Here is a 20,688-nt window from a genome sequence, read left to right on the forward strand (position 1 = left end):
CCAAGGTTTACACACGAATCGGCTTCGGACTCGACTCTCCCGTGGCGGTTTGTTCGGCGTACGCAGGTGTGATCGGATCTCTATCTTCCATAGGCGCAACTTTGTTTGTTCCGAGGGAAGCGATGGGAGGATTGGTCACGATCGGCGGCTTTGTCTTCATCTTCTTCTCACTCGTTTCTCTGGTTTGCGTCTTTCTAACTCAATAAAAACACGATTTCGTCTCCCAATACATCGACGTTGCGATTCATCTTATCCTCTTCTTAGTCTTTGTGATCTTGCAGTACGCACTCCCAAAGATCTTTGTGCTTTTATGGATTGTTATAAGTCGTCTTCGAAACGCTCTAGTTCAAGATTTCAGTTTTTTCGTGTGTATTCATAGATTAGATCCTTTGTGCTTTTTCGTGATGTAAATCGAAATCTTTTTTCCATTTTCTTGATGTTTAGGGTTTTGCTTCTCCAATCTTTGTAACAGTTTTTGAGTGGGATTCCAACTTGTTATAGAAGTGATTCAAGTGGGATTAAAGGTTTTACGGAGCAAATCAGTGAGCTTAAAACTAAAGAAACTAGTTTTTGGCTAATTAAGGTTTCCTATTTCATTAATTTCAAAGAGAAAAGAAAAAAAAAGTGTATACTTCCAAAAAATCTAAAAACTAAAACCAAAAAACACATACGGAAAAGAAAAAATAAAAAGTTAATTAATACAAAACAAAGATCATAGCTAGTTGACAAAAAAAAAAAAAAAAATCATAGCTGGTCGTCTTTCACCACCAGTCAAACTCTATGTGACGTCCAAGGGAGAAGATGAACAACACAATCGCCACAACCCACAGCAGTAAGCCACCAAAGACTTGATATGTGCAATAGAATGGTACTGGTAGCTTCACTCCGTATAAGATGCAGTACACCATCGGTGCAGCTAGTACAGTAATCGCATTCATGGTCAACAGTATTCGACTCATCTGGACCAGTTCCTTGCGTTGTTTCATTAAGTATTCTTCGTCGTATATATCCTCATTCACCTGCGATTTTGTCTGGTTTGATATACATATATATTTAGTTAGAGTTGATTTTGAGCCTATAGGGTTAATTACAAACCAAACTATCGACTAATTCTTGTTTTACCAAACTCCCAAGCATGGAATAAAAATTAAATCTAGCTAGTAAACAAGATGATATATACAAAACCTGATACGTTATTACCACGATAAGACTAGAACAAAAAAAAACTAACAAGCAAGAGAATATTCAATCTCTATTTTAAATGGAAGAAACAGACCTCATGCCTAATGACGAAACGATATGTCTATACCAGTTAGTCTACGATGATAATTCACGCCAAGAAAATCAAAACTCACGTTAAAATTCAGGAAAACAAAAAGGTAACTCATGGTCATGGACTCCCCAAACTCAATGTGATAAACAAAAAAAAATGGCATCTATATATCTAGCTAGGATTCTAGCTAATAGAGTTAAACGAAGAGAGAGGAAATAAAATAAGACCTCAGACTCATCCTCAGCCTCAGACTCAGACAGTAAGGGTTGACCAAGAGGAATCTCTCCATCAGCAACCATTATCACACACTCGGAGATCTAACGACGCTTAAATTAATATTCTCGTAGCTGAAAGAAAAAGGTAAGAATCAGGAACAAGATCAACCTCACGAATTAAAGCTGGAAAATAAAAAGAGTCAACAATCACAAAATTAACATGTAGATATTAGGGTTTAAGAGGGAACGAGTTTTCTAGGCTGAGCTATGTTTCTTTCCTTAGAATATGTATGCGTGCGTAAACAATATATATGCATACATCTCTTACAATGGGCCTGCGTAATAGATTTCGGCCCAAATTGTTTTTAATTTAGCGAGGGTTTGTGTATGATGGAGCTCTCATAAAATATCCCCTACTATTTAATATTTCGGAAGTACGACTTTTTTTTTAGACTATATAATAGGTATATATATATGATCTTTTGGTTATAGACTTATGACATACGTGATTTAGGTGTATCATAATATATAGGTTAGTTTGATTTTTGGTAATTAAGGATAATATGCATTTAGTTAATTATAGTAACATATAAAATCAATTATAGATAACATTTAAAAGATAAGGAAATCTTTCAACCTAATTAAAACAAATATATGTGATTCTTCTTTAACTTTTGTTTGATTTTATATTTAAATTATTTTAAATTATTATATAATATATTTAGGTAATAAAATTTATGATTTTTCTGCATATGATGTAATTTAAACTTTTTTAAACGGACATATATTGCTCAACTGATGGATTAAAAAATGTATAAAATGTCTCAACCACATTACCTAAAAAAACTAGGCAAAGATTCAAAGTCATGCTATGAAAAAATGACCAAAATAATTTTGAATACGAATGGGCATGAACTTTGATTTATCAGACATTGAAATCATACTATAAAGTCATACTTCAAAGTTATACTATTAAAACCAATATTAATTGTTCAAACTATAAAATATTCAAGCTTTAATAATATTATTCTTTTTTAAAAATATATATTCAACTAAAATTTTGACTGTATAACGAGTAAAACTTTGAATATTTAAATTCAATTTCATATATTTCTTTTGTTGAATTGTATAACTTTATATATTATAATAAACTTTTTAAACAATTTAATTTGAAGTATTTAAAAATAGTTTAATTTGATATTTTTAAGAATATCATAAATATATGATAGATCAAAAATTTAAAATTATAAACACTCTAATTTGATTTGTTATAGCACAGTCAATAATATTAAAAAATTTCAAGAAATATGATTTCTTGCTAGAGCATGGGTTGAAATGTCAAGAAATATGATTTGTCAGATTAAATTGAAGTTTGGAATAATGTTGTTTGGTAGAGGCTTTTTCGGTCAAGATAATATGCAGTATATTATATTGTGGTTTAAGTTATATAATTAATAAATCAAAATACAATATATAATTTTAGAAATTAAACAAATCAAATAAAATTAACAAACAAAAAAAGATTTTTAAAACAAATAAAAAGTGATTTAAATAAAAATTATAAAATAAACAAAAAAAAATTTACCCGTGCTCTAGCATGGGTCCAATTCTAGTGTATATGTACATGATGAACAAGCTTAAGCATAAGATATTAAGAATTGTAACCAACATTTTAGTTTTTTGAAGGTCTTTTTTTTCTTAATGTAGTAATCATGACTAACAAATTTGTGTTTTATTCTTTTAGTTGAAATATTTTTTTTTTCCTTTAGTATTGTAATTAAGTAGTAGCCGTAGGTTTGTCCTCGTTTCCAAAGTTGTTTGACAAAGACTCTTTCAGTTGGATTCTCAGGTTTCCAAAACCCTAGACACGTCGGTTTAGTTTCTGGATAACTCTTAAAATTTTTGTTTAAATTGGGTTCAAGATTTTCCGGCTTTATCTTAAAGAAATAAAATAATAATAATTGGATTTTCCGGTCCTCTATGAGGAAAAAGACGATAAAGAAAACTTTACCCAAAAAAAAAGAAATAAGCAAGAAAAAAGATAAAGTCACGTGCAAGTCATGCGTATTCAAAGTCTGGCTCAGATTAGTGAAGGTCACTCACATGCATCAATTAACCGTTGGATTGGAGTCAAGACTCTAGAACGGACGGCTTATAACCGTTGGATTGGAGTCAAGACTCAAGACTCTAGTGTGGAGCGTTGACCAAGTTCAAATGGCCGTTAAGGTTTGTTGGGTCGTTAGGAGCAGTAGAGAGAATGAGAGAAGAGTCGGTTATAAATATAAATTCAGTGTAAATACTAATCCTCTTAAAAAATTTACTAATCCCATCCTCTGCAAATATTTCATTTTCTCCGATACAACAAGATTCACGAAAGATGGCTCGCGGCGGCAAAAACAACGGTGGAGATCGTCGTCATCAAGGAGCTGCGCCTGGTGATCACGAACGTCGCCGTCGTCGTGAGGATGGCAACGACCGAGCTTGGAATGAGGTTCTTGAAAGTACGATTGGACTTCGAGTACTTAAGGCTTTAGGCGCCATCGCCGTACTCCTTCTTCTTGTCGCCACGATTTACACACCAATCGGCTTCACACTCGACTCTCCCGCGGCGGTTTGGGCGTACGCAGGTGTCATCGGATCTCTATCTTCCATGGGCGCAACTTTGTTTGTTCCGAGGGAAGCGATGGGAGGATTGGTCACGACCAGCTTAGTCTACATCTTCTTCACACTCGTTTCTCTGGTTTGCGTCTTTCTAACTCAGTAAACACGATTTCGTATCCCAGTACCATCATCTACGTCGCGATTCCATCTTCTCCTTCTTCTACGTCTTGCGCCCATGCAAAAGATCTTTGTGCTTTAAGGGATTGCTAGCTAGTCTTTGAAATGCTCTGGTTCGATATTTTAGTTTCTTCGAATGTGTTTTACCAGTTTGTTGATAGATTCGTTACTTTCTGGTTTCTCTTTTGTTGCTTTTCGTGATGTAAATCCAAAATCTATATCCAATTACTTGATGTTTAGGGTTTTGCTTTTCCAATGTTATCCATCTTTGTAACCGATCTTGATCTTGAGTCGATTTTTAATTTCCTCGTTTCGAAAGTTTTTGTGTCTTCTTCTTTATTTTATCTCCTTTCGTGCAGTGTGATTGTCTCCACTTCTTATAAAATTGTTTCCAACTTGTTATAGAATTGAAGTGATGACTGATTTAATTAAGGTTCTAATCACGGAGAAATCGGTGAGCTTGAAGATTGTTAAATTTACGTTTTCATAAAAACTCTAGTATTTGGCTTTATTTCGAAAAGAAAAAAAAACAAATCTAATTAGTTTTAGATTTTCCCTAAAAATAAAAGTAAACTAAAACCAAAAGCACAGAGACAAAAAAAACAAAAAAGAAGAAGCTAAGGGCGACCACGGCATACACAACCACCAGACTCCACCCAAAGACGTCATGCGTGTAACAGAATGGAACTGGTAGCTTCACTTTGTACCAGTTGGCGTACAACATCGGCGCAGCTAGCACAATCGAAGCAATGATCATCATTTGACCAGCCTGGATCAGCTCCTTGCGTTTTTTAATTAATTTCATGTAGTATTCTGTGTCGTAAATATGCTCCCTCTTCCCCTGCAATATTATAATATATGTTTTATTCGTTAAGAGTGTTGTTGAGCCTATACGGAATACTTTACAAACCAGATATTTATCGACTAATTGTTCTTAATTAATTTACTAAACTTCCATGCATGGAATATCTGAACTTGTTACGTTGTAATCACCGATAAGACTAACACAACAATAAAGAGAATATTCAAAACTCTTATGTTAAATTGACGAAAGAGAAGACCTCAAGCAATAATATATCAAGATCACATGAAGAAACGATTTTTTTACCAGTTAAAAACTATGATAACTCATTCCAAGAATATCAAAACTTCGTTAAAATTCATGAAATAAATTACAATCTCATGGACTCTCCCAATACCTAAAGACGAGACGACTCAATGTGATAAACAAAACAAAAGTGGCATCTAAGTTAATTAAACAAAGTGAGAGATAAAATAAAATAAAGTAATTAAGACCTCATCCTCAGAATGTAACTCATCCTCTGAAAGCAAGGGTTGATCAAGAAGAATCTCTGCATCTGCAACCATTATCACAAACTCGGAGATCCAAACGTACGATTAAATAATTTCGTAGCTGAAAGACGAAAAGTAAGAATCAGGAACAACCTCACGAATCTCAAAGCTGGAAAATAAAAAGAGACAACAATCACATAATTACGTGTAGATATTAATTAGGGTTTAAGAGGGAACGAGTTTCAGGCTGAGCTATGTTTCTTTCAGGTATGCGTGCGTAAACAATAAATATAACATAGCAACTCTTCCAATGGGCCTGCGTATTAGATTTCAGCCCATATTGCTTTTCGCCGACTCTTACTTGATAGGTAATTAAACGATATATTGAAAAATATATATGACATTGATCATAGTTTATTTCATCTCATGAGAAAAATAAATAATATTCCTTAAAAAAAAAAAAAAACATCATGATCGATCATAGTTTATTTTATCTCAAGATCAATCATCTCTTTCTTCAGCTATGAAGGACAAGGCAACTAAAAGTCTCGAGCACTATGCTAAGAGACAAACACCCTACTAAAGATAACAAAGCATAATAAGATGGCTTCTCATTCTGACTCTTCTAACTAACTCCTCAATGACAGCGTGAAAGGACACATACTGTGTATATAGGGTTCTCAAAAGCTCTCTCGTCTATGGTGGTTCATCTGTAAGACTCAAACCAATCGGTTTGTGTAGAGTACAACAAACAAATAATTAGGTACGAAAAATGTTCTGCTGGTTTGTTATCTGCGTGCTGAGGGATAATCTTAGGATGGTGGCTGCCATGTCCCGGGCCTAAATGATGATCCAGAACCTGATGGTTCTGTTGTCCTGCATCATCATCAAAATCACCATTAGCTTGATTGGATTTACGCATACCAAACACAATACATAAGCTCATGTTCATAGAGAATAGATTCAGTATAGTAGCAGTATGTAACAATCAGAAAGAACATTTCATGTATCAATGTGAACTTTAGGATTAAACTTACTTTGGTTCTGGTGGTTCTGCAGTAACTATCTCGGGTTCATGTTCCTTGACCCTGTTAAAAGCAATGTGAGAAAACTTGGTTATGGTGGTCTAGTAAAAAACACTGTGTTTTGCATCAAGAAAAATAGATTGTAAGAAGATTAACACAAGATAAGATTGGTGTCGAGATGTTATGAATCAAGATGATTCACCTTGATTTATCTGCTTCTTCACTAGCTTCCTCTGGCATATCACCTTAAAACATTAACGAACAAACAAAAAAACACTTAAGACAGTCAGTCTTAGCTTACACGAGATTGTGGTAAGTTCGATATAGTTATAGGAAAATTAGCCACTTTGATAAGTTCAGGCCCTTGAATCAACAAATGGCATTAAAGTGAACAATTCTTATATCCCCTCTAAGCTAGCACAATCAAAAAGGACATCTTTTACTATCAGAACTTCATCAGAATCACAGACTTTAAAGTGATGTATCATTCCATGATCTATAGTTATCAGTGCAATAGTTACACACGGTAAAGCTGAAAAAGGATCAACACAGTCCCTCAGAAGCATTATATATCACAAACGAAGTCATTCCAAAGACACTTTATGAAGACAGCTTCAGATCTAATGCGACGAAGAGTAATGGACACCCATTTGATGGTTCAAACACCGCAAAATTATATATGCTTGCTTGTCCATAACAATCTTTGTAAAATTATTCAAGGGAATTTCAGAAAAAATGGAAAAGATGAAACCTAATCAAATGTAATACCTTTAGAATCAATTGAAAGAGGAAATATAATACCTTTAGAATCCGGTGGAAATTGGCGAACAAAGCTTGTCAAATCTGGACCGTCAACTTTACCTTCAAAAACAAAGGAGAGCCACTTAATATATGAAAAAAAATTGAGCAAATTTTGAGAGCACTAAATGTTAATTACCAATGGTCGTGACTTTGCGTCCAGTGCCTTCTATCGCTTTCCTCTCCTCCTCTTCTTTCTTGAGAACTTGACAAGGGATTGAAGGGAAAAGGAAAACAATAAACATTTGCATAGAACTTGAAGCAACATATCAAATGCAACAGAAGCAAAAAAAACATTTCTCGACTTTGTTTATTCAGAACTTGTAGGTTCCACAAATCAAGACCTCAAAGTCATAAACTATTAGCATCAAGGATCAATGAGGCCAGGAAAAAAAGGAACCTTGAGACGTTTAAAAAGATAGATAAGTTGTGGAAAAAAATGTATGGAACACATACGAGCAACATTAAGCTTGACACGCTCACGCCTTGCTTCAAGTTCAACCATTTCCTGAACCAGTAAGAAACAACCAACATAAAAGGCCAAAACAAACGGCATACAAACCAATCTATCCATGGAATGAAAACACGAAGCTGACAACAAAATAATTCAGGTTAAAGAGGGAGTTGATATCTTACCTCTGGAGAAGGAGCCTTTTTGCGTTGCCCATTAAGCCAACATATCCATTCAACTACCACATTGATCAAAAAAAAAAAAACTGTAACTAGATTCCTGTATGCATTTATGTATCTTAATCCCAAACAAATCAACATAACAAGCCATTTACCAGGAATAGAAGTTGGGTCCTGTTCTCGTCTAAAGACAACCCATCTTTTCTCCTTAGCTGAAAAAAGTAGAAAGAAGCTTATCAGAAAACATTCTTACTACTTCACAATTAGGACGACTCCACATAACTCCAATCAAAACCGTTACAACACGATCAAAATTGACAAAAGAAAGACGAGAATTTGGAGGTTTTGGAGAAGGATATACTCGCCGAATCCGTCAATCTCTTCGAATCTGGAAAAATACTTGTTACCAGTCTTGTCTACTCCGATGAAACTCTTACTACTGAATAATCCCGCAAATTTCGCCCATAGCCTCGACATAGCCTTCTTTCTTTCAATGATGATTGATCCCAAAAAAACAAAATTGAACAGACACACGCCCAGGTTTCCCCCGATCAAGTCTGCTCCGTCTAGATCAAAATATCCGACCCGATTAAATCACCGGGTCTCGGTTTAGACTCTGATTTTTATAAACCAGGGATTGAGTACCGGTTTAATTTAAAAACACAAAAGCCACCTCTCATGTCGGTTTAGACCACCTTTTCAAAACCCTAAAAACCTGAATTGTTTTCAGTTTCCCACCTCTTAAAAAATCCCCAATTGCAATTTTCCCGCCTGTCTCAATCGCACCCGCTCCTTCCTTTACAAAAAGCCATCATTTGCTACCTTTCTCGTCATCCCCACTCACATCACAAATCCAAATGAAAGGAACCTCCGTATCTCCGGTGAGAAGAAACAACGATGGTTTCCACCATTACCTAAAACCAGGTGCTCTGGCTCAGATCCGTAACTCTAGAATCAACGCTAGATCCAATTTTCCCCTGTCCTTGACTCACTCTCTAGTCTCGGATCCCCCGCCTTCCGAGAGGTCTCTTGTCTTGGCGCCGCAGACGTTGACTATGGACCAGGTGCCACATCTCTTGAGCAAGATCTATGGTCCGTATCGTATCGGTAGGAAGAAACTTGGCCCAGCGAGATCTGTGGGATTGGAGACGATGATGATGGATTTGAACGCTTCTCCAAACTCTGTGCTTGAATCTACTAATAATGGTAATAGCAACATCTTGAGTAATGATGTTTTAGTTGCTCATTGAATTATTAAAGCTTTATTTAATATCACTCTGTAGATTGTAACTGATAATATACTTTGGGGAAAGATGTTCCAATATTCTCTCATCAAACTTTTTATGAGATTTGATTTCACTTTGTTTAATTGAATATGTGTGTTGAATTCATATTCCCAATTTGGTGGCATTTAGATCATAGATTGCTCTTACATTATATATACATGCTTTAAAATGTTTTTTGCTCTGTTGTGTATGTTTGGATCATTCCAACTGATTGGTTTTTTTTTAACCCAATTGTCTCGGTTTGGTTTTGAAGTTCAGCAACCTTTGGTAAATGGGATAGACTATATTGATCACAAATATCATGTTCACCGTGATAGGAATCTCATTTATTTGATTGGTAATGATGAGAATGCTACTCTGATTATTGTGAGATGTTGGAATTTTGAAGAGTGATCGGTAAAGGATTGTTAGTAACAGAGTAAACCATTCAAACAATTAGAGGATAACTGATTAGCCTTAAAAAAAAAAAACTCAAATGTGGTTTCGTTTAGTAATATGAATATTGCATTATGATAGACATTTTAACATAGGATAGGGACACACAAATGTAGATTGAAAAGTTTTATTCCATGGTTAAACGTAGCATTTATCTAAAACATCGACTCCCTCCCTTGCTATAACCACTTGTGGTTTGTTAAACACTAATATTAGCACCTTTACTTCAACAAACACTCGCTTGTGGTATGAATTTTGTTTAGCTCGCTTGCTGATACTTCAATTTGTACTATGGTGGGTGAATTTTAACTTCTTACTCACCCACCCATCTGTACCGATCCGTAGACGAATCACATGCAGAGAGCTTGTTTTGATTTTGGACCACTAAATGTATTGTTGATTAAGGCCCGGAATATGCAAAAAGCTAAAACCCTCGCTTTCACAAATCATACTTACCCAAAATTGATTAGGTCAGCAAAGATAAGTTAAAATGTTGAAGTGAGTGATATTTATATTTTTTTTTTAAATATAAGTTAACTATCAAAGTTCGATGAACGACGGCTACATTCAAAGGGCCCCAAGCGCTCGTCATCCATTGAAGAATCTTCTCTTCATTTCAAGCTAAAATAACGTTTTGTTTGTTTGTTCTTAGAAAGCAAATCATACTACAACTTACATTTTTAACTTTTTCAACTCTTTCATGCGTAGTTTAATTGCAAATGCAGTTATTATATGCACATTTATTAGCCGCCAAGGTTAATATTTCATGTAGTTCATAACTTTTAGAAGAAAGAAAATAAATAATGTACCTCCGTGTTAAATGATCGCCTTCAAGATTTACTGCATCCCCATTTTTTAATCGAAATCTTATACTATTATTTTTCTAACTGTAGTATGAAATCTACTTCAATCAATTTATACTACGTACACGAGTAACACAGCCATTTATTTTGTTTAGTAGTTTATGAAATTGTTATAAAAACAAATATTATTAATAATTTATTTTCTTGCTCTTTTTGTTCGATATAGCGAAATCTAGATTAATTTGAGATCTATAACTGTCGTGTAGATCTATAAATGTGTGGCTTCATTCAAAATAAGCTCTGAGCATCACCAACTCTGGAACATGCATGCATGCATGGTCATTGGTCAGAGTATCAATATGAAAACTCTGATGTCTTTGTATTGTCAAGAAAAAGAACACTAGCTATTTACCAAGTCAGCCGTCTGAATTGGAGCTTTGTCAAACCAACGGCTCCAAATTTTCGATCTTCCAAGGGGATGAATCTGTGAAGTACTTTTTTGGCTTATTTAATTAAGAACAAAAAAAATGGGACATCGATACTAATAAATAACATATTGCATGTGGTACCCATTTTATAGTAGAAAACTGGTAGAGCAAATTCAATTCATGATGATTAAATTACTTTCCGTGATGAAAGAAAGTAAAAGTAAAATTGGCCACATATGCTTTAGTGTAGTAGTAGTGTAGTGTACTTTGTTTGACCGTTAAACTCATCTTCGTCATTATGACTATAACCCAACAAAGAATTGATGATCATAATTAGTGTCCGGACGTATAGTGTATATAGATTCTCACGTCTTTGGAACATACCTAGAAAAGACAAAATAAGAACCAATCTATTTATTTGCTCTTCAATCCCACACCTCTTGTGTCACTTTCTTCCTTTCTCTTCTCAAACTTTTAAAGCTATTTTGCTTCACTTGGCACAGATTCTACTCTATAAATCTCATTGTATTATTATATTCTCTAAAGCTTCAATAAATCAAACAAAAGGTGCGTAGATCTTTACAGCCAAGTCTCATATTCAATTTTGTGGCTCTAAGAGTTTTTGTCTAATTGGAGATTTCTCTTTGTCGTCTGTTAATTAGTTTGTGTATAAGCAGGTGAGTAAACAATGGAGAAGAACAACATGAGAGACGAGGTATGGAGTTCTTGGAGAGATGGAGATTTTCAAGAAGATGATGTATGGGATGTTCTTGATCATGGATATCAATCATCGTTTATGATTAGTAACCATACCAGTAAACCTTGTTTCTCAACCCAAACTAATTTACTTCCAAGCGAACCAAGAATGATTCCGGAGAGGCAGAGGATAGAAGGAATGGCACCGATGAGACAACACTCGGCTCCTCTCAATGTCCCTGATTGGTCAATGGTTCACCCAAAGAAGACAAAAAAGAAAGTTGATCATGATGATGATAATGTGTCACCGGAGGAATATTTCATGGGGCGTAGATCATCGTCGTCTTCAGTTATGGAGGGAGTTGGACGGAAATTGAAAGGAAGAGATTTGAGCAGAGTTAGGAATGCAATATTGAAGCAAACTGGATTTCTTGAGTAGGCCAAGATTGTATAAATGTTAATTTATATAATATACCTATATATATATATATATATATGAAACAATTGTCTAGATATTTACATTGTTATTAGCAAAAGAAATATTAGGTGATTTCGTTTTTTTTGTTTTGTGTTAAACTCTAGTTTGCTAAGATGTGTAGATGATTTTATTTGGCATACCAATACTATAATTGTTGAAAACGGGTGATACAAGATTTACCTAAAGTTAGGTTATCAAAAAGACTTCCAAGTAAAGAAAAGATTGTGTGAACTAAAGATCATTGAATTACACGATTCAAACCGTCGATGACAACGAAAGTGTGAGGATCTATTCTTCATATACTGTATATATATATTCTAAAAAATAATAAACTAACCAAAAAATGAAAAAAAAAAAAAAAAAAAAAACAAAAAAGGTAGGGTGAGGTGAGTTGTAATGGAAGATGGTTGATTGAGGATCATGTGGTACACACGTGGTGGTCTGTGGTCATTGTTGATTCCCTTTGTCGCCATTCTTGGACAGCTTTGGGAACATGTGATTGCAAAAAATTGTAGTATTAAAAACTTTCGTATCCAAACCTATTATTCATCATCATCGTTTATGTTTTTCACTTTTTGTTGGTTTTACACATTAATATTGTTCATCTTGAGATTTTCACAAAAGATTCAATATTAGTGAAATATAGATTTTCACATTAATACTTTTTTTATGGTTTATAGTTTTTGACTAGGTTCGTTGGTCAATTTATTCGTCGGGTGGTCCTGTCGGTGGCTTCAGTTTTTTTAATTAGTTTTTTCTCTTAATCCAATCTACTTGATATTATTACTTACCCTAAAGTCTAAAGTGAAAATTAACTAATAAAGCAAAAAAATATACATAAAGTTTTATTATCGCCAAACACAAAATGGGCACTAATAAGTAAATAAAGAAAGATTCGATTCATCTTCTTCCAGCTTCGAATTCTACGCACCAAAGCCACGGCTTTTTTCTCTTGTCGTTTTCTCATACATTCGTCTCTTTTCTCATAGGATCAATCTCAATTCACAAAATCTATACTTTCTCTGTTTTTACATTCTCGTTTCCGAGGAGGAGAAAGCAAAAGTATCTCGATCTATTGGATCTGAAAAACTACTGAGAAGTTTTGGTCTTTTGGGGTTGACTTGACTTGTGGTAGTAGACTCGTGGGGGGTGAGTCGTCGTGTCTTGAGATGGAGGATGTCTCATGTTTAGTAACTCTTTGAGAGTTTAGGGTTCGATAGATTTGGTAGTTAGAAGAAATATACACACGAGAATGTCGTTGAAGCATCATAGAGGAGGAGGAGGATTAGAGCTCTCTGCTTCAAAGAGTTTTGTCTCAAAGAAATGGACTTTATTTCTCTGTATCGGTTTCTTCTGCGCGGGAATCCTCTTCTCCGACAGGTAAACCTAAAACAACTGCTCTGTCTTCATTTCCTCTGTTTTACAAGATCATTTGGGACTGTCGGTGGGTTAAATTTTCTCCCAGATTTGTAAATCTAACGACTTTTTCGAGAATTCATGCTGTAAAAGTTTTGTATATCTATTAAAAAGGTAAATATATATACGGGGAAATGTGTTTAAAGGTTTCCTGTTTCGATGCATTTATAGACAAAATTACAAAAAGTTATATCCTTTATATAGACTTAGAGATGCATTTGTAGTTCATGAATGAACCAAAAATCAAATATTTCTGCTACATTTTCGTCTGAAAGTCACAAGCTGATGTGATTTCATAATTGCGCTCTAATCTAACTGTGTATGTTGTTATAGAATGTGGCCAGAGCCTGAAGCCAATATTGTATCAAGGGACACAGTAGCGTCAGATGAACGGATGCGGTTAGAGTCAGAGGACTGTGATTCATCAAAAGTAAGTTTTCTACTCTAAGGTGAATTGATGATACTCTTGAATTTTAGAGCAATTCTTGATTCCTAAGTTGTTTATCAGAAGGGTTTGAAGCGTGAAGCGAAAGACATCCTTGGAGAAGTTTACAAGAGTCCAGATGCCCTTCAGTAAGTTAAAAAAAGATATGATATGGAACTTACTTTAGCTGTTCTTTTTATATTTTTTTTCATCTTGATTTCGCGTTAAGCTTTTTGGTTTTTGCTTGTATGGTGTTATGCAGAACGCTTGATAAAACGATTTCAAATCTAGAAACAGAATTGGCAGCTGCAAGAGCCGCACAAGAATCCATCGTGAATGGTTCACCCGTTTCTGATGATTTCAAGCTCCCTGAAACTGTTACCAAAAGAAAGTATCTGATGGTTGTTGGTGTGAATACCGCGTTTAGTAGCAGGAAGCGCAGGGATTCAGTTCGTGCTACTTGGATGCCTCCCGGTATGTTCATCTTAGCAGCGGTTTGTTCAGCCTTTAGTATATTGTTTGGGACTGAACATATGTCTTCTTTAGGTGAGGATAGAAAGAAGCTCGAGGAAGAGAAAGGGATCGTGATGCGGTTTGTAATAGGCCATAGGTAAGACTTCTACCTTAGAGTGGCACTAATAATTATTTCCGTGGTTGATTTATGTATACATATTTCCTGATCGAGTGTTTCTTGTGAGCAGTGCCACTCCTGGTGGAATTCTTGATAGAGCGATTCAAGCTGAAGAAAGTAAACATGGGGACTTCTTGAGACTGGTAAGACTTTTGCTGGTCATGTTTCTTATGGAATTGTACTTGTTGTGGACAGGTTCAGGACAGTCATATTTTACCTATACCTCGGCTTTCCTTTTGTAAAGTCTTAAGTTTGTTTGAGCAGGATCATGTTGAAGGTTATCTCGAGCTGTCAGCAAAGACTAAAACTTACTTTACCACTGCTTTTGCATTGTGGGATGCAGACTTCTATGTGAAAGTCGATGATGATGTGCATGTAAATATAGGTGAATATAAACTTTCTCTTACTCTATCTGAACTGTTATGTTTTCTTGTCATCTAAAGTTTGCGCCTTTGCTAACTTCTGTTACGGATATTTCTGCAGCCACGCTCGGAGCAGAATTATCAAGATACCGGATGAAGCCCCGAGTCTATATTGGTTGCATGAAATCTGGACCCGTTCTTGCTCAGAAGTAAGTTTACTCACCTTCAAGAGACCACTTGTCATTTCCAATGTTTGTCTCACTTTCATTTCTCTCTGAAATTTCCATTGTTAAGAGGAGTGAGATATCATGAACCCGAGTACTGGAAATTTGGAGAAGAGGGTAACAAATACTTCCGCCATGCCACGGGTCAGCTCTATGCAATTTCAAGGGAGTTGGCGTCTTACATATCCATAAACCAGTGAGTTCTTGGGCACAAGCTAATCTGCTTTATGCGTTTATGGTCATACATTGACTGCGTTTTAACCAATATACAGAAACGTACTTCACAAGTACGTGAATGAGGATGTCTCTTTAGGATCATGGTTTCTTGGATTGGATGTGGAGCATGTAGATGACCGTAGGCTATGTTGTGGCACAACAGGTAAAAATTTCAAGTGTCCCTAAACTATTTCCAAGTATGAAAGTTTTGATCAACTCAGATGTTGATCAAATGAGAAACTGCAGATTGTGAGTGGAAGGCTCAGGCGGGCAACATCTGTGTTGCCTCGTTCGATTGGAGCTGCAGTGGGATTTGTAGATCAGCGGATCGGATGAAGGATGTTCATCGGAGGTGTGGAGAAGGCCCAAATGCTCTCTTGGCTGCATCTTTCTGAATAAAATAACAAAAAGAAACACATTGAGGAAGAAGAGTACAGAGACAAATCGGCTTTTGACACTTTGTAGTATAGACACACACCCCAAACTGCTCAACACCCTCTCTCTATATATGTATGTATGTATGTATCTATCTTGTGAACTGAGATGAGAAGGGTGCTATTTGCCCTCCTTTCTTATTTCTGTATGATTTTTTTTTCATTTCTCTGAAGGTCTGGGAGTCCTTTGCACACAGAAAATGCAGACTCCATCTTCAGAGTCATTGCATTGAGGCGTATTCTCTGCCTTTTGTGCTTAAAATATCCAAGTTTTGAGCTTTTCTTCTTCATTTTCTCTATGGATTTTTGTTTCTTTTGTTCATTCATTTTGTCTTTTGCCATGATTATGGTGAAGCAATAGCTGTACTTGTGTGAGTGTATTACGAACACTAAACAAACTATTCAATAGGTCTGGGCATTCGGTTTCGGTTCGGTTGTATTCGGTTTCGGTTATTTTGGATATAGTAATATAATAACCATTTGGATATTTTTAAAATTTCGGTTCGGTTCGGTTCGGTTTCTTTCGGTTCGGTTTCGGTTTGGTTATTTAAATAAATAACCATAACTAACATAAATTATATTAACATTAACCAAATAAACCAAATATAACCAAAACTAACCGAATATAACCAAAATTAACCAAATATATAATAACAAAAATACAAAAAAGGGAAAAATATTGATTCAATTTTACAAAATAGTATTTAACTTTGTAAATTCAAAATAATAACATTTACATATATTGATTATTTAAAATATTTAATTGTTTTGAATCTAGAAATAATTTATATTTTAAGTTTATTTTATAGTTTGCATAATATTAAGTATATAATATTTGATATCTTCTAGGTTTTCGGATATTTCGGTTAACCATTTAATTGTCGGTTCGGTTCGGTTCGGTTTCGGTTAGTTTGGATATAGATTTTTACTAACCATTCGGGTATTTGAAGAATTTCGGTTCGGTTCGGTTTGGTTTTTTTCGGTTCGGTTTCGGTCGGTTATTTGGTTATCGGTTATTTTGCCCAGCCCTACTATTCAATAAAGATTAGACCATGTAGCTTCATTGTCTCTTTTGATTTTGTCCGTCTACGCCGACGGTTGCACTGTCTACATGTTTTTATTCTAGATTGCATAGACCAAATTACAAACCGGTAACCAAACAACAATATTGAATAGAACATTTTTTCTTTAGTCAAAATTGTACAACTTACTTCATAGGTTCATACATTCAGAAAATTGTGCCAATAAAATAAATTAAAAATTAAACGAATGATAGCTGGACACGTGTATATCACAGTACAAAGCCTTTTATGAACTGTTGCCATATTCCGGTGACTTGCTCAAAAGTCATATGCGTTTCCCGATCTTCTCGAGTCTCCAAATCCAAACCCTAACGTTTTGATTCGTCGTTCTGGGTTTCCCCATCCTTGCGGTTAGATTTTGTCCGACTCTTCCTTAATTTATTTATTTTGTTTTCTGTAGCGAGAAATATCTGAATTAGGGAAAAAAAAATATGAATCTGAGTTTCGTTTATGTTTGTAAAGGTTCTTCATTTAGGTGACAAACTATATAGATTAGGATTAAAAATCCATCCTTTTTGTAAATTTTTTCATTTTGCTGATGAATTTTTCTTACCTGGGTTGTTGAAAAACAGAGATTTGGTACCAATGATGTTGCGTGCTGTTATAAGGAGAGCTGCCAGTAAAAGCTCTTCTCCTTCGGTTAGTGCTCTATTTCTTTTTATTTTATCTCGTTTGGTGCTAATATTGATCGGTTCTGTCGAAATGTGACAACTTTATCTCTCTCTATATTGTATCAGTTATTCGGAAAATCACTGCAATCTTCTTCTCGTGTTGCGGCATCTTCTCCAAGCTTGCTAACTGGTTCAGAAACAGGGGTACGTTTTTATTTTCCATATTTTCTGATTCTGTTCCCAATTGAATTGATATTATATGGTTTTTGAAAATTATGATCAGACTTATTACTAAATTCGGTGTTATGTGATCTTGAATCGTATGATCAGATTTCTATTTATTCTGACTTCTTGTAAGTACCTTAATACTTTAATCTAAAGCTGTTTTTTTTAATGAATAATCTGATAAAGTTTCATTTTGAATTATATGTGAGAATCTGAACAGACATTACTGCATCGTGGAACTCATGCTCATAGCTTTCATAACCTTGCTTTCTCAGGTATTTCATAGTACAACTTTTTTAATGTGACTTTGGGGTTCTAGCTTCTTGAGATTTATGAGTTTTTTTTGTTTGCATCCCACTAGCAGGGAACTCAGGCTTCTCGAGGTTAGCAAGCTCAGGTTCCTCTACCATGCAAAGATGGGTCAGGCCTTTTTCATCTGAAAGTGGTATGAATGTTCTACCTGAGCTCTTCTCTCTTTCACTTGAGTACTAGATTTGCCATATTTGGGGACCTATGATTGCGTAGAAGAAATTCAGGAGCTCACAGTTGTTCTGAAATATATTCTTATGAAACTTTTGTCTTAAATCTCCTGTTAGTGTTAGCTTTCATTGGATTTGTAGGGTTTTTTCACACGCTTTCTTGTTAATGTAACTGAAGGAGATACCGTGGAAGCTGTTGTGCCTCATATGGGGGAATCTATCACCGATGGCACCTTAGCAAACTTTCTGAAGAGTAAGTTTCTCGTTTGCATTGTCTTTTCTGGTTCTTTCTGATGTGTAAATATATACCTAAAAGTTCTTTGGTTGGCTCATCTGATGTTTAACTTTCAGAACCTGGTGAGAGAGTCGAGGCTGATGAGGCTATTGCACAAATTGAAACTGATAAGGTATCAAAATTTTTATTTTTCTTGCTCTCTCTAAAGACATTTTGTAGATTATGGGTTAACTTATTCAAATACTATTATTTGATTCTTCTTTCTGCATTAGGTGACAATAGATATTGGTAGCCCCGCAAGTGGTGTGATTCAAGAGGTAAGCTTGTTTGCTATTTGTCTTCTGTATTTTGTTCATGCGTTATTGTTGTCCTCTTTCTGGTGTCTATGGTTAGTTACATTGAGTAAACTTGTTTGATTTGATCTTCTAATGCAGTTTCTAGTCAAGGAAGGAGATACTGTAGAACCAGGAACCAAGGTCGCCATTATTTCAAAGTCTGAGGCTGTATCTCATTCTGCCCCCTCACAGAAGGTACCAGAGACATCTGAGCCTAAACCTTCTCCTCCTGCTGAAGAAAAGCAGAAGCCCAAAGTGGAAAGTGCTCCTGTAGCAGATAAACCCAAAGCACCGTCCTCGCCGCCACCACCTAAACAGTCTGCTAAAGAACCGCAGCTTCCTCCTAAGGAAAGAGAAAGACGGGTATGCAAAATCTCTCATTTAATCTTACTTCTGTCTTTCATTCTTTAAATGACAGGTCATAGGTTTATTATATAGTTGGATTTGTTCCGTAATTAAAAGTTTTACAGTAACATGATTGGTGAATGACATCTAACAACACTGCAGGTTCCAATGACAAGACTTCGGAAACGGGTTGCAACTAGATTGAAAGACTCTCAAAATACTTTCGCATTGCTGACAACTTTCAATGAAGTTGATATGTGAGTAACAGCTAAGACCTTCATGTTGATTTGTCTTTATCAGATATGCGAGTACTTTTGGTGCACTGAATTACACTAGTCAGTTTGATGCTGTTTGCTAACTATGGAGTCCTTTCTTCGTGTAGGACAAATTTGATGAAGCTCCGATCCCAATACAAGGATGCCTTCTATGAAAAACATGGAGTAAAGTTGGGGCTTATGTCTGGCTTCATTAAAGTATGCATTACTTATATTAATTATACAATGCCAGAGTCAAATAGTAACAATAACAAATAATGCAAATTCTTTGTTATCTGTCTTAGGCTGCTGTTAGCGCCCTCCAGCATCAACCAGTTGTAAATGCAGTTATCGACGGGGATGATATCATATACAGAGACTATGTTGATATCAGTATCGCTGTTGGTACCTCTAAGGTTAGGTCACATTCTCTAGGTATCATTGGTTTGTGCTAAATTACATCCTTATTGCAATCATGTATGTGAGGCTGAAATTTTCTTCTTGTGGTCTTTTTTCCAGGGACTTGTAGTACCAGTCATAAGAGGTGCTGATCAAATGAACTTTGCCGAGATAGAGAAAACGATAAACTCGCTTGCCAAGAAGGCAAATGAAGGAACTATATCAATAGATGAGATGGCTGGAGGATCATTCACCGTTTCAAATGGTGGCGTCTATGGAAGTCTCATAAGCACTCCAATCATTAACCCTCCTCAGGTTCAATTCAGTTCCTCTCTCACAGTTTCTCTATCAGAAACAAGTTTATACTAAAAGCAACTTGCGATTTTGCAGTCTGCTATACTTGGTATGCACTCGATTGTGTCACGTCCAATGGTAGTAGGAGGAAGCGTAGTGCCAAGACCAATGATGTACGTCGCGCTTACTTATGATCACAGGCTGATTGATGGGAGAGAGGCTGTATACTTCCTGCGCCGTGTCAAGGATGTTGTGGAGGATCCACAAAGGCTTCTTCTTGACATATGAAAATGTTGGTTTTGAGGAGCCAGAAAGTGTCTGGCTTTTTGCCAGTTATAGACCGGCAGTGTCTTTAAAACGTTTGGGGGTTAACAACAATTTTTCTCTTTTAAGTTTCTTTACAGTTCCGGAGTATTGCCGGATAGGGGAGAATAGGCCTCATTGTCTAAGTTCTTACTTGTTACAGAGTTCGATACTCATGTTAATTTTGATTGAATAAAATCAAATAAAAGACCCTTTCGATGTTCTTCGCCTTAAATGATCTTTTATGACTCAAACATCGCAATGGATTTCTTCATTTTTTC

General features: G+C 35.5%; 5 protein-coding genes across 9 annotated transcripts; 4 read left to right on the forward strand and 1 right to left on the reverse strand.

Annotated features, from left to right (window-relative positions):
- Positions 1 to 5,941: 5,941 nt before the first annotated feature.
- Positions 5,942 to 8,743, reverse strand: LOC104730696 (uncharacterized). 2 transcript variants are annotated; one of them, XM_010449889.3, is made up of 9 exons: positions 8,378 to 8,743; positions 8,168 to 8,224; positions 8,019 to 8,071; positions 7,839 to 7,890; positions 7,522 to 7,587; positions 7,386 to 7,445; positions 6,787 to 6,829; positions 6,597 to 6,647; positions 5,942 to 6,435 (listed from the first exon to the last, which is right to left on the reverse strand). In XM_010449889.3, the coding sequence occupies exons 1-9, from the start codon at positions 8,487 to 8,489 to the stop codon at positions 6,372 to 6,374; spliced, it is 558 nt and encodes a 185-aa protein (XP_010448191.1). In that variant the 5' UTR covers positions 8,490 to 8,743; the 3' UTR covers positions 5,942 to 6,371. The 2 variants fall into 2 exon arrangements, with proteins under 2 accessions (XP_010448191.1, XP_087334707.1); XM_087478581.1 differs by having other exon boundaries at positions 8,374 to 8,608.
- Positions 8,744 to 8,869: 126 nt separating this feature from the next.
- Positions 8,870 to 9,403, forward strand: LOC147930240 (uncharacterized). The gene has a single exon (XM_087478582.1). The coding sequence runs from the start codon at positions 8,870 to 8,872 to the stop codon at positions 9,260 to 9,262; it is 393 nt and encodes a 130-aa protein (XP_087334708.1). The 3' UTR covers positions 9,263 to 9,403.
- Positions 9,404 to 11,299: 1,896 nt separating this feature from the next.
- On the forward strand, positions 11,300 to 12,219 carry LOC104730697 (uncharacterized). 2 transcript variants are annotated; one of them, XM_010449891.3, is made up of 2 exons: positions 11,300 to 11,531; positions 11,642 to 12,219. In XM_010449891.3, exon 2 carries the CDS (start codon positions 11,653 to 11,655, stop codon positions 12,097 to 12,099), a length of 447 nt encoding a protein of 148 aa, XP_010448193.1. In that variant the 5' UTR covers positions 11,300 to 11,531; positions 11,642 to 11,652; the 3' UTR covers positions 12,100 to 12,219. The 2 variants fall into 2 exon arrangements, with proteins under 2 accessions (XP_010448193.1, XP_010448192.1); XM_010449890.3 differs by having other exon boundaries at positions 11,402 to 11,531; positions 11,627 to 12,219.
- A 253-nt stretch (positions 12,220 to 12,472) lies between these two features.
- LOC104730698 (putative beta-1,3-galactosyltransferase 4) lies at positions 12,473 to 16,135 on the forward strand. 2 transcript variants are annotated; one of them, XM_010449892.3, is made up of 11 exons: positions 12,473 to 13,518; positions 13,888 to 13,984; positions 14,063 to 14,127; positions 14,241 to 14,452; positions 14,525 to 14,588; positions 14,680 to 14,752; positions 14,874 to 14,994; positions 15,093 to 15,180; positions 15,266 to 15,391; positions 15,468 to 15,574; positions 15,658 to 16,135. In XM_010449892.3, the coding sequence occupies exons 1-11, from the start codon at positions 13,391 to 13,393 to the stop codon at positions 15,804 to 15,806; spliced, it is 1,230 nt and encodes a 409-aa protein (XP_010448194.1). In that variant the 5' UTR covers positions 12,473 to 13,390; the 3' UTR covers positions 15,807 to 16,135. The 2 variants fall into 2 exon arrangements, with proteins under 2 accessions (XP_010448194.1, XP_010448195.1); XM_010449893.3 differs by having other exon boundaries at positions 12,687 to 13,518; positions 14,066 to 14,127.
- An 853-nt stretch (positions 16,136 to 16,988) lies between these two features.
- LOC104730699 (dihydrolipoyllysine-residue succinyltransferase component of 2-oxoglutarate dehydrogenase complex 2, mitochondrial) lies at positions 16,989 to 20,630 on the forward strand. Of its 2 annotated transcripts, none has more exons than XM_010449894.2 (14): positions 16,989 to 17,277; positions 17,500 to 17,566; positions 17,665 to 17,742; positions 17,984 to 18,038; positions 18,125 to 18,208; positions 18,421 to 18,495; positions 18,594 to 18,649; positions 18,750 to 18,794; positions 18,912 to 19,175; positions 19,320 to 19,414; positions 19,540 to 19,630; positions 19,717 to 19,827; positions 19,931 to 20,125; positions 20,201 to 20,630. In XM_010449894.2, the coding sequence occupies exons 2-14, from the start codon at positions 17,513 to 17,515 to the stop codon at positions 20,390 to 20,392; spliced, it is 1,395 nt and encodes a 464-aa protein (XP_010448196.1). In that variant the 5' UTR covers positions 16,989 to 17,277; positions 17,500 to 17,512; the 3' UTR covers positions 20,393 to 20,630. The 2 variants fall into 2 exon arrangements, with proteins under 2 accessions (XP_010448196.1, XP_010448197.1); XM_010449895.2 differs by having other exon boundaries at positions 16,996 to 17,277; positions 18,128 to 18,208.
- Positions 20,631 to 20,688: the final 58 nt, after the last annotated feature.

This window comes from Camelina sativa, chromosome 12, assembly GCF_030686135.1.
Source record: "Camelina sativa cultivar CO46 ecotype springtype chromosome 12, ASM3068613v1".
Classification (NCBI taxonomy): domain Eukaryota; kingdom Viridiplantae; phylum Streptophyta; class Magnoliopsida; order Brassicales; family Brassicaceae; genus Camelina; species Camelina sativa.

Coding starts and splice junctions, on each gene's coding strand:
- LOC104730696 (XM_010449889.3), bottom strand. CDS start 8,489: ATGTCGAGGCTATGGGCGAAATTTGCGGGATTATTCAGTAGTAAGAGT. Junction 7,588..7,838: donor TGTCAAGCTTAATGTTGCTC/GTATGTGTTCCA, acceptor TCCCTTGTCAAG/TTCTCAAGAAAGAAGAGGAG. Junction 7,446..7,521: donor ACGCAAAGTCACGACCATTG/GTAATTAACATT, acceptor TTGTTTTTGAAG/GTAAAGTTGACGGTCCAGAT.
- LOC147930240 (XM_087478582.1), top strand. CDS start 8,870: ATGAAAGGAACCTCCGTATCTCCGGTGAGAAGAAACAACGATGGTTTC.
- LOC104730697 (XM_010449891.3), top strand. CDS start 11,653: ATGGAGAAGAACAACATGAGAGACGAGGTATGGAGTTCTTGGAGAGAT.
- LOC104730698 (XM_010449892.3), top strand. CDS start 13,391: ATGTCGTTGAAGCATCATAGAGGAGGAGGAGGATTAGAGCTCTCTGCT. Junction 14,453..14,524: donor TGCTACTTGGATGCCTCCCG/GTATGTTCATCT, acceptor TGTCTTCTTTAG/GTGAGGATAGAAAGAAGCTC. Junction 14,995..15,092: donor TGATGTGCATGTAAATATAG/GTGAATATAAAC, acceptor ATATTTCTGCAG/CCACGCTCGGAGCAGAATTA.
- LOC104730699 (XM_010449894.2), top strand. CDS start 17,513: ATGATGTTGCGTGCTGTTATAAGGAGAGCTGCCAGTAAAAGCTCTTCT. Junction 17,567..17,664: donor GTAAAAGCTCTTCTCCTTCG/GTTAGTGCTCTA, acceptor ATATTGTATCAG/TTATTCGGAAAATCACTGCA. Junction 19,828..19,930: donor TCGCTGTTGGTACCTCTAAG/GTTAGGTCACAT, acceptor TCTTTTTTCCAG/GGACTTGTAGTACCAGTCAT.